The sequence below is a fragment of the Alexandromys fortis genome, unplaced genomic scaffold (assembly GCF_014885135.2).
Source record: "Alexandromys fortis isolate MF-2015 unplaced genomic scaffold, M_Fortis_MF-2015_v1.1 scaffold_190, whole genome shotgun sequence".
Classification (NCBI taxonomy): Eukaryota; Metazoa; Chordata; class Mammalia; order Rodentia; family Cricetidae; genus Alexandromys; species Alexandromys fortis.
In genome coordinates, this window is record NW_026068059.1 from 1,740,106 (window position 1) to 1,758,827 (window position 18,722).

The 18,722-nt window shown below is 37.7% G+C and overlaps 1 protein-coding gene across 3 annotated transcripts in view; it reads right to left on the reverse strand.

Moving 5' to 3' along the window:
• Positions 1-18,722, reverse strand: part of Arhgef12 (Rho guanine nucleotide exchange factor 12) — a 135,897-nt gene that overhangs the window by 60,331 nt on the left and 56,844 nt on the right. For 2 of the 3 annotated variants that reach the window (XM_050120065.1, XM_050120064.1), the window contains exons 2-3: positions 15,257-15,280; positions 14,114-14,199 (exon numbers count right to left, since the gene is read on the reverse strand). In XM_050120065.1, the coding sequence (XP_049976022.1) occupies positions 14,114-14,199; positions 15,257-15,280 (110 nt within the window). Of the gene's footprint in view, positions 1-11,708; positions 11,766-14,113; positions 14,200-15,256; positions 15,281-18,722 lie in introns of all 3 variants that reach the window. The other variant, XM_050120063.1, reaches the window with a different exon arrangement.

The window sequence follows — 18,722 nt, forward strand, 5'->3', positions numbered from 1 at the left end:
GGGAGGGAGGGAGGGAGGAATCAAAATAATAAATAAAATAAAATAAAAATAAAATCTAGAAAAACTCTGTGCTCTGTGTCCAGCTTATGCTTTAAAAGCAACTCCAGGGGCTGCAGAGCTGGCTCAGCAGTCTAGAGCCCTGGCTACTCTTGCAGAGGACCCGGGTTCAATTCCCAGTACTCAAATGGCAGCTCACAACATCCTGTAATCCCAGTTTCAGAGGATCAGTAACTTTCTTCTGGCCTCCAAGGGCACCAGGAATATATGTGGTACATACACGTACCATAGGCAAAGAATTCATTCACATAATATAAAAATACATCTTAAAAAATGTCTTCTTTAAAAATATAATTTAATAATGAAAGCAATATTAAAAGGAATAAATTATGTAAATGAGAATAAGAAAGACACACTGATAGTTAAAAGGCACATGCAAGGTACTGCAACACTGAGGAAAGTCTGAGTTCAAACCAGAGTAGAACTACTATGCACCAATCAGAAGGCTAACAATGGAAAGACTGAGCACACCAAGTGCAGCAAAGATGCAGGTGACTGGAATTCTCTTAACATTGTCAGTGGAAGTATATAAACTCTTGGAACAACAATTTGGGAACTTCCTATAAACACATCAAGTAACATTTACATATGAAAACAATTCAAATGTCCATACAGACAGGAGTTATGACACAGTCATACAATGGAGAAGGGGGGGATGCTTTCATACATATAGCAAACATGGATGAATAACAGAAGCATCATGCTAACTACATAAGCCCACACCATACAAGAAGGAGTAAGAAAGGCTAAGCTACAGCAGCAGGAAGCAGAAGAGCGATCACCAGGGATGAATACAGCTGCAGAGGAACAGGGAACTTTCTGAGCGATGTACATGATCTATGCTTCAATTAGCATAATGGCTACATGAGGCTATTCAGTTGCCAAACTGCTCCAAGCCGCACAAAGGAGTATAGTCTTATTTTTTGTAATAATACCTCAATAAAATCAGCTTTCAACATTAAGAAATATTATAATCTTTCAATTCTATTAATTATTCAATTGTAAATAGCATTTGTTTTTCACAAACACACCATCTATACAAAACATTAAATTGTAATGAGGGCAGAATAAAAATAATCCATCAGAGGCCAATCTTTTTTTTTTAAATGTCTATGGGTGTTTTGCCTGCATGTATGTGTGTCTGTGGACCACAAGCACTCCCCGGAGGTGGAGGCAGTCACTGAACTGACATTAGAGCTGGGTTGCTTAGAAGAGCAGAGGTTCTCTTAACTACTGAGCCATCTCTCCAGCCCCAGAATTAAACCTTTTAAGATTTGATATGGTATGGCAATATAAGAAGATAAACAAGTTCAGGACCAGTCTGGGATATATAGCAAGACCTTAATTTTTGCTCCCCACCACCACCCAAAAAGAAAAAGTGGGCTGTGGAGGCCCCTTTAATTGCAGGAAGCTAAGGCAGAAGACTCTTGAGTTGTGAGGGAAAGGATGGATTCGATCTCTTTCACACGCTCTGCACTAGCAGAGAAGGATGGATGTGAATACATGAAGTTGAAAGCATTCTCTGTGTTCTTTCTGTTTCTATTGTGTGGAACAGTTTGAGAAGTATTGTTTGGTATTAGTTGTGCTTTGAAAGCATTCTCTGCAAATCTCTAGTAAACAAGATCAAAGAGTAAGGGCATAGCAGGGCTGGAGGGATGACCCAGTGTGCTAAGAGCATTTACTGTTCTTCTAAAAGACCAAGTTCAGTTCCCAGCACCCACACCAAGAAGTGGAGCTGGGGTTACAGGAAACTCAAGGGTCTGGCCTATGTAGACCCCTTGTACATACCACAAGTTGGCACACACATAATTAAAAACAAAAATATTATTTTTTAAAAAGAGTAGGGGTTAGAGAGATGGCTCAGAGGATAAGAGCACTTGTTGCTTTTGCCAGAGAACTTGGGTTTGGTCCCTAGCACCCACATGGTGGTTCACAACCATACTTAATTCCAGTTCAATGGGATCCAATGATCTCTTATGACCCTTGATGGCCATGAGGCATACATGTGGTTCACATGCAGGAAAAATACATACATAAAATAATCCAAATAAAATTAAAAAAGGAATAAGCAGCATTTTGTAGAAATTTTCTAAACCCCATGCTTGCTTTTTGTAAATACAAATATCTGTTGCCTCAACATTATTCAAAATTTCAAAACTGGCATGTGACTTTAAAAATAAAATTCAGCTGCTTCCATGTTTTTGCATACTGTCTTATAAGAGCTGAAAAACATGGTATAAAAGGCGTCTTCTCTGTGTGTGGCATAGGCATGTGTGCTTACACATGTATGCACATGTGGGAAGCTCAGAACACAATGTCAGGTTACATTATTCTTTAAGACAGAGTTTCTCACTGAACCCAGAACTCACCATTCAGTAAGACTAGCTGGCCTGCAAGGCCCAAGGATCTAACTGTCTCTGTCGCCTCAGCTTTACAAGTACACTAATACACTCATACCATTAATATAAATGATCCTCAAAAGGAGTAACCCCTTTACATCTTTGTCTAAGTGTTTACTGTTGTATCTTGAGATACACCATGTAGCCAAGGCTAGTCTTGAACACCTGATCCTCCTGCCTCTACCACCAGGTGCTGGGATTTCAGGTGTGGGCTACCATGCTCCAACTACCTTTTGTTTAAACAAGGCAATTAGCTGTCAATAATGAAAAGAGAAGAAAATTGTCAAAGAGCAGGGCTTCTTATTATAGGCAGTTTTAGAAAATGAGACAACAGGAAGTCCCCAAGAAACAAATGCCTTAAAAGCTTTCTCTAAACACCGCGACCAAAAAGTTTTTCCTGATATCCTGGTAAAAGACAGAGTCTATAGACTTCCACTACGCCCTCTGTTTATTCCTAAAATTCATTACTGCTTCACATAGACATGTATTTGTTTTTATTCTACTACTGTTACATGTCCCAAGGGTAGAGATGTTCTACCTGCTTCAGAACCTTGGTAAAAAAGGAAATTCTTTAAAAATTGATTAAGTAATTAATTCCAAAAAGCAGAAGAGTCTCTAGATGGAAAGAAGCTCAGAAGGGAAGATAAACAGCCATGGGAAAACAAAAGTGCCTACTGTGCACAGTGAACTTTATAAACATGATTAGGTCCCCAGCAGACTGCTAAGGTCTGGTATGTCAGGATCCCATAGAAAATGCCTACTGTGCACAGTCAACTTTATACACATGCATAGAGCCCCAGCAGACTGCTAAGGACTGATATGTCAGGATGCTGTGGAAAGGCAAAGTCCGCTTCCTCCCTTTTAAGTGGCTTCTGCCTAACACACTTCCTTTTTAAATTTTTGTTTGGGTTTTAGAGTTGTTTGCTTTTGGTTTTGTGTTGCTGCTGTTTTTACTGTTTGTTCGTTTTGTTCTTTAAGATAAGACCTCACTATGCAGCACAAATAGTCTCCCACTTAAAATTCTTCAGTGCTGGAATCATAGGCCTGTGTCCCTTACACCTGGCTCTTCCATTCTACACCTAAAGAAGATTAGATAGATGATAGAAAGATAGATAGATAGATAGATAGATAGATAGATAGATAGATAGATAGATAGATAGAGATAGACAAGAAAGAGGCAGAAGAAGAACAGCCCACACATCCTACTTCTTTCTCTTCTGCCATTTCTTTCATATTACTCACTTTGGTGATTCTGTGTACCTTTGAAGATGAGGATTTAGCTCAGTGGAAGGCCATGTACTTAGCAGGCATGAAGCCCTGGATAAGATACCCTGCACTTTCCCCATCTAAATCTCTAACTGCTAATCTGAGATGCTGGTGTTTTTTAATATGTAAGAAAAAGGCCACTGCAAAATGTAAGTAAGTCTTACCCATACAGCCAATTCAGAAGCAGCTGAATCCAAATTACCAGTACTATTCTGTCCAATCCTATGTGTTATCTGCACACAATTAGATTTGTGGCAATAACAAACTGAACCTCTGATCTCCACATTCAATACCCTGGCTAGTAAAAGTGTGTATGTATGTGTGTGCAAACATACACATACACAAAAAACACACACTAATTTTTTAATGTACTATGGGGCTGAGGAGATGGCTTAGAGGTAAAGCATGCTTGTTCAGTCATGAAGAGTAGAGCTTGAATCCTAGCATCCCTATCACAACCACATGTAACCATAGTTTCAAGAAGTCCAATTCCCTCTTCTGGCCTCTGTGGGCACCCTCACTCGTGTGTGTACATACACAGACACAAACAAAACAAATTCAAATCTTTGAAAAAGTATAAAATTTGAGTCCGAATTTATTTTCCACAAAGGAAATTTAAATAACACTCAACAATTTTTAATAAGAAAAATCATAGCCCTGAAGATTATTCACAGTAGAAAAACAACTTAAGGGCATGGTAATAAATGATCTGCCTGGTAACTCTCCAGCAACAACTTAATTGCCCACCTGTCCCTAACTAATAATACCTCTACTGATAAAGTTTTCTTTATTTCCTGTCTTGATTTTGAGCTTTCACCTCAAAGCTAATCAGCTGGGATCAGGCTTATTCACTTAGTGACACAAAGATGCTCTATCAAATTTACACAAACATTAGCCTTTCCTAAGTTGTATTTTGTCATAATAACAAAGAACAGTTTTCTGATATAACAATAGACATAAAACCAACATAAAAACTGCTTTTGGAAGCACACAGCTATAATCCCAGCACTAGGGAAGCACATCTCTGTAAATTCCAGGCCAGCCTGGTCTACAAGGCAAGTTCCAAGACAGCCACAGCTACACAGAGAAATCATATCTCAAACAAAACAAAACAAACAAAAATTACTTTTTTTGCTTATTGCTTCCTTGTTTTGAGACAGATCTTGCTAGGTGGCTCAGGAGGTCGGCTTTGAACTCACTATCTGTGGTCCTCCTCTGCTGGGCTTAGAAGAGCACACTGCCATGCCCATCTAAAACTGCATCTTACTCAACAGGTAACTACCAATGAGAGTATTGAAAGTGAAAAAAAAAAAAAAACTTAATCTCTGGAATGCTTTGCAGGGGAAAAAAAGCAGTAAAAAGTCCAAAAATTGCTGAGAAGATATGCTCAAGTTCTACTATAAATATATTCCTGAAAGAGGGTTACAACTATAGTGCCAGATAGTAAATTTAAAGAAACTGAAGTGTTAAACATGTAAGGCAATATGCTAAGCCTTCCATACTACATTTGCTTTAAAAAGCAAACATTAGTCTTTCTTCACCTTTTATTTTATAGCATGAACAAACAAACTTCTCTAAGTCTCACCTCTTAAGAATTAGCTGCAGGGAAGGGTGTGGAGAAAAACCATGTGCAACCTAATAAAAACAGCTCAGTTTTAAACTGCTGCCAGACGTACGTGTTTTATGAGTAAGACCGCTGATAATCCTTTGATTAAGAAGCTTCTGCCTTCTAAATGTACAAAACTGCCAACACGAGGAACCTCAAGCTCCAAGTACACTGACTTCATTCTTTCAGATGCCCACCAGAAACAAATCCCTTTTCTACACTACATTTTCTTCTCTTTTAAAGTTTTTTGGAAGAGAAGAAAAGAGCCAATTAAGATGAGTCTAGATTTTATTCCATCTATTCTCTCTACTAAAATACATCATCTTGATTTCAACAATGGTTCATTCAAAAACTCACTTCCAGCAAGTCAGGCATTATGGGATTTGCAACAATGAGTACAGATGTAAGCAACTCCACACAAAGCCAAACGCCAGTGTTCAGAAACAACAAATGTAGCTGGGCAATCCTAGAAAAGCATTGCGAGGGAAGCAGTATTTAATTTTTAATTGACAAAATTGTGTGTTATTTTCTGTCTATAATATAATGTTCTGAAGTACACACACACTGCAGAATGGATAAATATAGCTAATTAATCAAAATTTTCCTTCAAATGGTTCTTATTCTGGTAAGAATACTTAATTCACTCTTTTTACAGCTCAAGAATATAACACATCCTCCTAAGGCATGAAGGACAACTGCTATCTCAAACTTACTCCTCTTATCTAACTGCATGAAAATGATGTATCAGAAACTGCAGAAGGAAAACTAAACACTCAAGACAAGAGGAATTGCACTGAGCAAAACAAGAAGACCAGGACATACTCAGGAAATAAACATCTGGAAGCAGCCTGGTACTCTGATGTGAACAGAAGATTAGAGCAGAATGATAAATTGGAAACAATGTACAGTATACATCTGTGCTTGCCTAGTAAGTGAATAACAAAACCATTATTTTAGTAATATTAATTTGACAGGTCAAAACAGGCTATAGAATCAACATGAAATTGAGGTGCACAAAGTTATGAATCTAAAGCTGGACATGATAGCAGAGTCTTTAATCCCAAACACATGCACACACACAGGATCATGGGCACAAACACAAATGTATACATACATCGGCACAAAACAGGCAAAAACACACATGTGTATACACACAAGAACAGAGATACAAACACACATGCACACACATACAACCTGTAGGGTTAAAGTGAGCTGCCAATCAAATAAACAGACAACACAATAACAAAAGGAAAAGAATCAGATCAAAGAAATGTTCCAGAGAGCAAGAAAAGGTTTCAGCACTGCTGAATAGTTGAGAGGAGGTGTGAACGCAGACAACACTAACAGGTTCTCAAACAGGATATTTTGATTTACCTTTAAGATAGTGTGAGTTCAGAAGCCAGATTTCAAGGAAGAAAAGAAAAGAGTAAAAGAAGAGAGCCTGGATTCTGTATATTACTGTTTTCTTTAAATTTTTTGACTGTAAAGGAGCTAAGTACAGAGAGACATTTCATTGTATGGGCTGCTAAGCTAAACCAGCATATATATTCTAAACTTATCATGACTTCCAAATTTGGGTTTAAGGATATGTTGCTTTGAAAAAGAGGTTCTTCTTTTGTTTTCACAGAAGGTAAGAACCTGTGGGTGGCCTCCAGGCAAATATGGTCTCATAGACCACGCCCTCCTGAAAGGTCGCCGTGAACACCCTCAAAATATGACTTCACTCAACTGCTGACTGAGATGACTAGTACACAGGACACACCATAAAGACCTCATTAACAGCGCCCCATCAGCACAGAGCAGTATGGATAAATCTACGCCCATATTCTCAAATACTGTCTATAAATGTTCTTTTACATTTAAAGGGGGATATGATATAGATATGAATAATTTGCATTGGTATAAATCTTGATTTATTGATACAAATTTAAGGTCAATTTTTATATGTATATATGTATTTCTGATCTTGATTAAGGTATTGTAATTGTGTGGCTCATTTAAAAATGCAATGTACAATTAAAAAATATAGGTTAACAGATAATCATTTATAATAGTCAAGTTTGTAGTCGTTAGATTTTCTAGATGTGCATAGATATATTTCAGATAGGCATTCTTAATATCTTTCAGAGACTACAAAATATGGCATTTAAATTGTTTTACTAACTTGGACTTTTCATGACAATGAGACCCATCTGCTTGTGACAGCACCAGCTACTTCAAGAGGAAGATGGACATCAAAGAGGCTCCTTATGGAGTTTGCTAGCCATTTGGGTAAGAAACTGCTCTTGCCTGGACTGCTTCACTGGACATACAGTACCCACAGAGAGATGACTGCTAAACTTGCCTAAAGGTGAGATGATCCTTAGGGGTTCCTGCTTCATAAAAGAGTCTGTGAGACATTCTGCAGGATACAGAAAAAAGTGACTGGCAAACTGCCAATATAGGCAAAACTGTCTTTGAAATTTCCTGCTTCATGAAATAGTCTGCTGGATACTATGGGCCTGTAGGATGAAGATGGATGCCCCAACACTACAGAAAAAATTTGGGTGGATGTCCAGGCAGTGAGATGTCTCTGTCAATTCTAGGGTTTTGGAAGTTGCTTTTACAATGTACTTCCTGTTTACTTAGGTAATAATACATCCTTCTGGAGTCTTTGGTGGAGCTGAAGAATTTATAGTTATAGTTTTCCTTAGTTATGATAAAAGATAAAGTAAATACAAGTATTATAACTGTAATTCTTATTTGATACCTGTTTTGTTATATGTAATTTTACTGTTAAAGTTAAAGCCTTCTTTTTTGTTTAAACAAAAAAGGGGAAATGGTGTAGAAGGTTCTTCTGTTCATATCTTGCTTTTATTGGTTAATGAATAAAGAAACTGCTTTGCTCCTGATAGGGCAGAACTTAGGTAGGCAGAGAAGACAGAACTGAATGCTGGGAAGAAGGGCAAAGTGGGAGAAGACATGGATCTTCTGCCTGAGACGGACGCTGGTTAGAATCTTGCCGTAAGCCACAGTCACGTGGCAATACACAGATTAATAGAAATGGGTTAAATTAATACGTAAGAATTAGCCAATAAGAAACTATTGGCTAATGGGCCAAGCAGTGTTTTAATGAATACAATTTCTGTGTAATTGTTTCAGGTGTAAGCTAGCCGGGTGGAATGTTCTTTGCAAAGCTGAAGGACAGAGAAAATAATAAGTTGGTGGGAGCAAGAGTCAAACCAAGAGTTTTCCTTTAAAAGATATAAGAAACTTGAATGAGAGAAACACATAATATTTAAAAATTACTCTCTGAAATACACAAACCATATCCAGGCACAGGTTGATCATTCCTAATACAAAAATTTGAATTCTATATTTCAAAAATCTGAAATATCTTGAATGCCAGCATAATATCACAGTAAAAGCTTCACATTAACTACACACAATAAACCTCAATAGACCATTCACAATTACTAAAACTACTACCTTCAAACTATGTATATTTAATATATATATATTTAGTATATATATATACTATATATATTTAGTATATATATAGTATATATATAGTATGAAATACAAGCAAAGTTTATGCCAGGATTTCAATTCCACCCCTACAAATGCACTGTATATATGAAAGTATTTCAAAATCCTAAACACACCTGGTCTCAAGCAGTTCAGGTAAGGGATACTTGTGCTAACAGTTTGCTTCTAGTATGGTCTAAATGTTCGTCTCCACTCAAAACTTATGTTGCTACCCTACCTCCTAAAGTGATAGTATCTGCAGGCAGGCTTTTGTAGGTAGGCAGAGTAAGAGGAGGTGATGAGGGTGAGACTCTCATGACAGAATGAGAAGAGACACCAGAATCTCAGTCTCTATCCAGAAGGTCCATGTAAAAGGAGAATAAGAAAACAGTCATCTGCAACCCCACCAGCTTACAGCAGCACTTATATATCAAACTTCCAGCTTCTAGAATGCTCAAAAAATAAAATTTCTATTTTCTAAGCCACACAGACTATGGTATTTTGCTATGGCAGCCCAAGTATTTTAAGACAGCTTTTAAAAGACATAGCTTATTCTTACAGATTCCCTCATACCACCATAGCAGTCCACCAAGTTCGTCATTACAGTATTAGACATATGCCTTCAATCCCAATTCTCAAGAAGTTGTGTTGAGCTTAAGGTCAATCTGGACTACTACTGAGTTCAAGGCCAGCCAGAGTCACATAGAAAGACTGTCTCACAGCAACAACATCCCAGGATGGTGGTGTAGACCTGTAAGTTCAGCACTCAAGAGGTGGTTGCAGAGATCAGGAATTGAAGGCTATGTAGGGCTATATGAGCACCTATCTTTAAAAAAAAAATGTACATACAATAAGAAATCGGGCATATTAAAGTTACAGTTCAGAAAATATATCCATACACATGCAATGAACTCCAAAAGGTACAGGAGAACAATGGAATGTTGACCAAACTACACTGGAGTTTTACAAAGTTTGCTTTCCTCTTCAAATGGGCAAAGTCAATCTAACCCTCAAAGCAGCTCTAAGAATGGCAAAGTGAGTTTGAAATTATGAGTGACATCTATACCGGGCACCCAACTAAAGAATTTGATCCCAAGAGAAGAGAATGTACACTCTCCACCGCTTGAAGTGGGCTTCTAACAAGACCCTCACTGAGCAGGATGCCCTTGGCTGCTGGGACTCTACTTAAGTCATACCCTATTTCCAGTCTTTCCATGACTCCCTAGTGTGTACTCTTCACCTAAGCTAACTGCACACACCATATTCACAAAGAGAGGCTAGCATTCGTATGCCAGCTGTCTTAATTAACTCATCTCTCTAATGAATCTTTATTGAGGAGTCATAGTTCAGTTCCTTCAACAACAATCAAAAAAGGAATTTCAAGGGTTCTCAAGGGACAAATGCACTAAGAGGCCACACCCTACTTCCTGAGCACCACTCAAAACGCTTCTGTTCCCCCTGGCAACGGCGTGTCTGGACTAGTATAAAACTCCTATCACTCTAAGAAAATTATTGGCATGATATTTTCTGTCAGACTCCTAAATCATTAATCTCATGCAACACGAACAAGCTCCTATACACACTGCAAAGACCTAGAAAACTGGTGAGCAAAGTGAACTGCAACACTAAACAGGCTGCTGGGAAGGACGAGACACACAGACGACATTCACAATCCTCAGCAAAGAAAAAGTACAGGAAGAATCTCACAACAGAAACACAGAATATTTAAAGACTACTTTAGCTTGGCGGTACCTAACATAAAGTACTAACTGTTTCAAAACCAAATACTAAGGTTTCACAGCACTAAGTGGTATCAAATGCCAGCAGGCATCAATTGTCAAATATTCTCGAAGAAGTATGAACAATTAATTCCTTCCTTTTGTTCCTCATATAGGGTCAAGTAAGAAACAAATACACCTAAGTAAACTTCCACCCAACAGATTTTGGCTCTGTTAGAGAAGACTTCATCTGCTTAGTCTTCCATAGAGGATTTTCAGAGTTTTGTTCCAGATAATGCCTTACCTACTTACTTCCCTTAACAACCTAACTAGGGATGGTGCAGGCCACCATCATCCCAGTGCTCAGAAAGCAGTGGCAGGAGGACACAGCAAGACTGAGGTGAGCTGAACTACAAAGAGTGTTCCAGAGCAGCCTGAGGCTGCACAATAAAACCCTGCTCCAATGAGCTTCAAAAAACAAAGAGGAAAGATCTACATGAACTTCTTAATGGTTTGCTGTATTTAGGACAGCAGGACAGAGTCTGGAAACACTTGGATTTTCATTGTGTTCACTCATCATTCAGGTTAGACTTACTCTTTATGTTTTTAACAGGAAAACTTTCAGAAAGAAGGAACACATGTTTTAAGCCTAAAAATAAAATACTTAATATTTTTTGCAATTAGAGATACATTTTATACGGATGACTTTTCCAGGTGATAAAACAATTAAAAATTATAAATAAAAGATAAAACAAAAACTTCAAAGAACTGCTAACACATTTAAATAATGTCAGAACTCTTCTTATAAGAAATGACTGAGTTGCTTAAATTCTACATAATTCAAAACCTGTGAATGAGACCAGAGAGGCTGGCAATAATTCAAAAACCCATCCACGCTATTCAAAGGCTCCTGACCCCATTTTCCTAAGATAAACAAGGGGGAAATGGGGAACACGGCCTATTCTTAACCTATCATGTTAGTTTCATATCATCTTAAGCTTCCATATTACAGCCACATCGAACCCCAGGCTCCCTTTCCCTGCAGAAGATCATGCCATGCAGAGCAGACAAGAAAGGCTGCAGTTACCAAAACAAAATGAGACAGAATGAAGCAAGCTGCAAAGGTGCAAGGCCGTATTAGCTACATCAGCTTACCATAGATCTCGGATCTACTTTCCTCTGAACTAGACTTTGTCTTCTTGGAGGAACTATCTGCACAAGAGCGGGAGAAAAGGAGAGATATAGAAAATATGGAGACCAATGGAAGGGGGAAACTTTATGGGGAATAAAAGAATGAGTCATGATCAAGTTAAATCGTGCAAACATGAAGTATGAACATCACAGGTGATAGAACTTAGAAGTCAGTCATGAACAGCACAGGTAATGACATATTTACAGATTATGGAAGAAAAGACAGTGAATAAAAAAATACAAACAAAACAACACATGAATAGTCTACACAATATCTCATCTGATAATTGTAGAGTTGGCAAAAGCACTTCAAGCTATACTCAGTTCACCATGAAGTATGGTGCCTCTTAGATAGATCTGTCTTTGGAAATGGGTGTCTCATAGACAAGTGTACAGAATATATTTAACAAGACTAAAAGGATCATGACAGTTTCATGAATTGGGGAAGAAATTGTGACCATTATTAAAGACAATAACTGGCTATAGAAATAACTATAAGCCTCTGAGCCCATGACCTGGAATCTGGGCATGAGAAGCACAGAGCTTCCATGGAGATCTCTGACATGTTACTACTCTCACCACAAAAGCCACCTAAAATAACGATTAATTTCTTTACTACTACCCAAGATGTAAAGCAAATAATTCATTACTTACTTCTTAGTTTTCCCTTCTTAGACAAATTTTTTTACAATATTTTTTCAAAATTAAGAAAACTATGCTAAAACACATGAACTATTTCAATTATTCACACAAAACATCAACATTCTATTAAATATTTAAAATTAATATTTCTAAGTAAAAAAAATTTTTTTGCCTTTTTTTATTTATTTATTTATTATGTATACAATATTCTGTCCATGTGTATGCCTGCAGGCCAGAAGAGGGCACCAGACCCCATTACAGATGGTTGTGAGCCACCATGTGGTTGCTGGGAATTGAACTCAGGACCTTTGGAAGAGCAGGCAATGCTCTTAACCACTGAGCCATCTCTCCAGCCCAATTTTTTTTGCCTTTTGAGACAGGGTTTCTCTGTGTAGAACTTGCCTTGTAGACCAGAATGGCCTCAAATTCATAGAGAGCAGCCTGTCTCTGCCTCCTGAGTACTGAGACTAGAGGCATGTGCTACCGTGACTGGTAATAGTAAGAATTCTTTAAGAAACATATTTATGCATCTCAGAATGGTGTACTGTTTATCTTTTGCCACAGGGACATGCAACTAAATAAAATAATATATGCTCAAAGAACAAATAAATTTCAAATAGAAAAACCAAACACTAAGATTACAAGGAGAAAGAAAATAAAAACAGGAGAATTCAATGTCGGGTATAATATTAAGGATATTAATTATGGGCCAGGCGGTGATGGCGCATGCCTTTAATTCCAGCACTCGGGAGTCAGAAGCAGGCAGATCTCTATGAGCTTGAGGCTGGCCTGATCTACAAGAGTTAGTTCCAGGACAGTTAGGGCTGTTACATAGGGAAAATCCTATCTTGAAAAACCAAAGGGGAAAAAAAAAGAATATAAATTACGTTGGCTAACATGAAAATTCTAGGAAAACTCAGCATGATGGAGGCTGTGAAACCACTGAGTTCGGAACACTTGAAGAAAAGGAAGGATTTCTGCTAGGCACCGTGACACATGCCTAGGGTGGCTGAAGCAGGAAGATCATAAATTTAAGGCCTGCCTGGCCTACAGAAGAAGACTGTCTCAAAAAACAAAAACATTACAAGTCGAGCAGTGATGGTGCATGCCTTTAGTCCCAGCAATCGAGGCAGGTGAGGTCGATCTTTAAGTTCGAAGCCAGCCTAGTCTACAGAACAAGTTCCAAGATACACAAAGAAACCCTGTCTCAAAAATTAAAAACAAACAAACACAAACAAAAAAAAAAAAAAAAAAAACCAAAAAATGGTGGGTAGGAAAGATGAGATAAAGGGATTTCTATTAATTTGCTTATTCAAAATGTGGTAATTATAATTTTTTCAAGTTGCAACGCAGCTACATAATTCACAACAATAACACCTGAATTCTAAAAGAATGCACAAGTTCCCAGATGTTAAAATCCTTCATTTTATGACACACGAGTAGTACTTATGCCATGACTCATCTTGACTCTAAGACTTCGGTGTACCCTCAATCTCCAATCATTACACCACTATTTCTATGACTTTCATGATTCCTACAATGATGCTTCCTCTGTGGCATCTACAATGTTGAGTTCAACATGCATTCATTCCTGTAGATTGCAGCAATATTATATAATTGCAGGGCATGACCGAGGGGTAGAAACAACCACACCTGAATGCTTCAATTCACTTAAATTGTATGATTCGGAATTTCACTATTCTTTGGAAAAACAAGAGTATTTTTACCTGTGGGGTCAAAATCATGGGATGTACTGCGTTCAACTTTCTGTTTCTTATCTGTTGGTGACTCTCGATTCAAAATACTTCCATGCCTAAGTTAAAAAAAATAAAATATTTACTGTAAAATAAAGCATAACAATAAAAATTCATGTAAAAAAACTATACAAATGTATATTTTTATGGCGTGTGTGTGTGTGTGTTTATTTGCACATGTGTATGCAGGTACCTATGAAAGTCAGAAGAAAGTATTAGGTCTCTTGCAATTGGTATTTGGCCAATGTGGGTGATGGAGACCAAAATCTGATCCTCTACAAGAGCAGCAAGCCCCTTTAAACCACTGAAACATCTTCTCAGCCCCACACAAACAAAAAAACTAAACACTAAGTTTGTCTTATAATAGCATAGTCTCTATATTATTTTTTCAAAGATCTTTACAATTCCACCTATGCCATATATACTACACAATCTATTTTCTTGATTATGAAAGGTCCTCAAGTAGTAGCAGTATTTATCATTAATTTTATTCTTAAGAATAACAGCCTACAGTTTACTGATTTTTACAGTTCCTTTTAACAACCAGAAAACATTGCCTCAAAGAATTCAGCACAGGGCTGGATAGACGGCTCTGCAGTCCTGAGCTCAATTCCCAGCAACCACATGGTGGCTCACAGTGTGTGCAACAGCCACAGGCACAAACAAATCTGAGTCTTTTCAGTATTTTTCCCATTATTGTCTTAAAATAATTGAAACTAAATCAGTGCCAAAGTTCATTAAAGGAAGCAAGAGGCACTCCAGTGACAACACATACCCAAACTAGCGATCCATTTTCACCTCCCCGAGCAACTCACAATTCAAAACAGTCACAGGCTTTAAAATTAAATTTCTTCATAGGGAGTGACCTTAAAGTGTCAATTTGAATAAACTTTTAAAATGCTTATATTAAAAACATTGAAAATATTATCAAAACAAGGCTGTGTTCCAGAAAAAATATGCAACACCTGTTGTATTTGAAATCTGTGAAGCATTATGAAAGTTTGTACTACTTAAATCCACGCTCTCAAAAACCACAAAAATCCCCATCATTTCAAAGGAATGCTTCTAATTAAAGTCTAACTCCAACTTCCGTATAAAAGAAACTGAACAACTTACCTTATAGGTTTTTTGAGGGGAAACCTGAAACAAAGGGAAAACAAGAACAAATATTTGTCATTAGTTTACCTTATAAAGATCCTATTATCACAGCTACTGACTGCACGAAGGCATTACACTCTTATACTAACTTTCCCAAAGCAAGACAACAACGGGGTCAGAGGTCCCGCTCTGTTTTTCAACCTGTTCTTTCAATCTCATTCTCATTTATTTTTAGCTTTTATAACAGTAATTTGGGGGGGAAATACCTTTGGAGTATTATTAGCTACTAAAAATATGTTCCTCAAGTAGAAAACAAAAGGATAAGTTTGGTTTTGCTTTGTTCTTCTGGGTTCTGAAGCTCAAAGAACCAAGTGTTTCCCCCTGGCTGTCTTCTTTTAAAGAAATATTATAGCTAGGCATGGCAGCACAAGGCTTCAGCTTCGGAGGCAGAGTCAAGGCAGTTCCAAATACAAAGCTAGTGTGGACCACATAACAAGTCTTGGGCCAGCCTGGGCTACAGAGTAAGACACTGTCTTTAGAAGAGGAAGTGGGTTGATTTTTCTGTTTGGTTGATTTCTTTGAGGGTGGGAGAGTTGAGACAGAGTCACCTTACACAACCCAGGCTGTCCTCAAACCCGTGATTCTTCTGCTATGGCCTCTATCATGCTGGGTATAAGAGGCCTATATACTATACCCCTAGCCAGAGAGGCTTCTTGGTGAATAACTGCAATTCATTTATCATAGAAGCAGTTTGGTTTCCAAACAAACCCTAATAGACAAGTTTAATTAAAAAGTCACTTCACCCCTTAATTAAATCAAACTGATCCACAGAAAGAGTCAAAGCATCTACAAATCTCCACACATGCTAACATATATCACATGTTAACATAAAGAGAGTCATACTGATGACAGTTTACACTGGAAAGGATGTGGGGTTAGGGGAATACGCCTCCATTGCTGGTGGGAGGGCAAGCTTGTACAGCCACTTTAGAAATCGGTATGGCGATTCTCAAAAAACTAGAAAACAATCTACCTCAAGACCCAGCAATACCACTGTTGGGTATATACCTAAAAGACACTCAGTCATACCACAAGGACATGTGCTCAACTATGTGCACAGCAGCATGGTGTGTCATAGTCAGATCCTGGAAACAAACTAGATGTCTCTCAACCAAAGAATGGATAAAGAAAATGTGGTATATTTGCATAGAAAATGTGGCATATTTGCATAATGGAGTACTACACAGCAATAAAGAATAATGACATCTTGAAATTTGCAGACAAATGAATGGATCCAGAAAAAATGAGTGAGGTAACCCAGGCCCAGAAAGACAAATATAATATGTATTCACTCATAAGTGACTTTTAGACATAAAACAAGAAAAAATCAGCCTACAGGCCACAACCCCAGAGAACTTAGACAGCAAAGTGACATACATGGATCTACATAGGAAGGTGAAAAAGACAAGATCCCCTGAGCAAATTTGGGAGCATCAGGGTCACAAGAGAGGGGAGAAGGGAAGTGGGGAAGAAGGGAGTGGAAAAAAAATGTATAGCTCAGTAGAGATTTAAAAAAAAAACTTTTCAAAAAAAAAAAAAGACAGTGATAAATGGAAAAGGATTCTGAATCAAGAGGACACTGTTCTAGAAAACAAGTAATCCCAAAAGGACAACCAAGGGGTAAATGTTCTTGTGTCACCTGATAATCCTTTAAGAGAAAGACATTTAAAATTCATAGACCATTAATTCTATTTTCTCTCTCTTAGCTACTAAAAATGAAACTTATTCTAATACACTTTATACATAAGACTACAATGCTAATATTACTAAACAAATTATTATATTACATATCAATATTAAATAACAATCAAGAGAACTTCACTCCCAAGTGAGTTAGAAATGAGATCTTTCCAAAACGTGAAGCCTCCTATGAAGCAAAGACTCTCTTCTCTGTAACAGAATGATTTCTTTTGCTCTCTACATGGATTTCTACATATAATACAAAACTCTTTTATGAAAATTAATGCATACTAAACATACCACCTGGTAACTTTCACTTAGTAAAACATCAAAATGGGCATGGTTGCACATGCCACTATAATCCCAGCTAATTGGGAGGCTGACTTGGATCATCTGACCCAGGAATTTAAGACCTGCCTGGGAACCACTGGCAGACTCACTCTCTAAGCAAACAAATAAGACATTCTAGCCACATCACTTAGCAAATTAAAGACTCATGTGCTCAAAAAAAGAGATATATACAATAGAGATAGATTCAAAGAAGAAGAGAACCTTTAAATGGTTTACAGTGTATTTAAAGAAATATGTGGGCTTGGGGGAAAAAAAAGAAAAAAAAATAAAAAGTTTGGATGTGGTGGCACACACCTTTAATCCCAGCACTTGGGGAAGCAGAGGCAAAGGGATCTCTTTGAGTTCAAGGTGTTGTAGCACACACCTTTAATCCCAGCACTTGGGAGGCAAAGGCAGGCTGATCTCTGTGAGTTCAAGGACAGCCTGGTCTACAGAGGGAGTTCCAGGACAGCCAAAGATACACAGAGAAACCCTATCTCAAAAAGTCAAAAATTAAAAATAAAAATAAAAGAAAGAGTTTAAAATAAAGCCATGAAAAGAAGGAAAATACACAGAGAGTCTGGATACTATATGTTATTGTGTTGTCTTTAAATGGTTTAATGGCTGAGGAAGGAACAACAGCTGCTAAAAGTCATCTGATTACAAATGCTGCTGGATTAATACAGCATATATATATTTAAATGCTTTTACTTCAAAATTTAAGTCAAAATGTATGTTACTTTCAAGAAGAGGTTTTGCTTTTGTTTCCACAGGAAATGAGGAGCTGTGGATTCATTCTGGGCTAAGAAAAATTAGGTTTGACCAAGAAAGTCTCCCCTGAAGAATCCCCAATAGGAGCAGATGGTCCAGATGATCCAACATTTCAGAGGACCTCTATTGGAGTTTCCTCTGAGTTCTGCATCCAGAACAGTTTCAAGACTGCTGCCTGAGATGATCAAGCCTCACAGAATAAGCCAGTCAGAACTTGACCATAATCTTAAATTTTCTTTAGGTCCCCATAAGATTATCAGCACCTCCAGTCAGAAATAGTCTGGAAAACTACACCCACATTCCCATAATATAGATTATGGATGTTTGTCTTTGTTTAGAGTGTTAGTTATAAATTGTATGGATAATGGTCAGGAAGAAAGCTAAACAAGCAAGATTCAATTCAGAGTTCTTGTTTTGAAAAAAAAGGGGGGGAACTGCTGTTGGACAATGGTCTGTACCCTGTCAATGATATTTTAATAAAATGCTAACTGGCCAGTAACCAGGCAGGAAATACAGGTGGGGCAACCAGGCAGGAAGTATAGGCAGGATAAGAACAGGAGAATTCTGGGAAGAGAGAAGTTTCAGTCTGCAGTCATCACCCAGACACAGAGGAAGCCAGACATAGAGTAAACAAGATGTGACT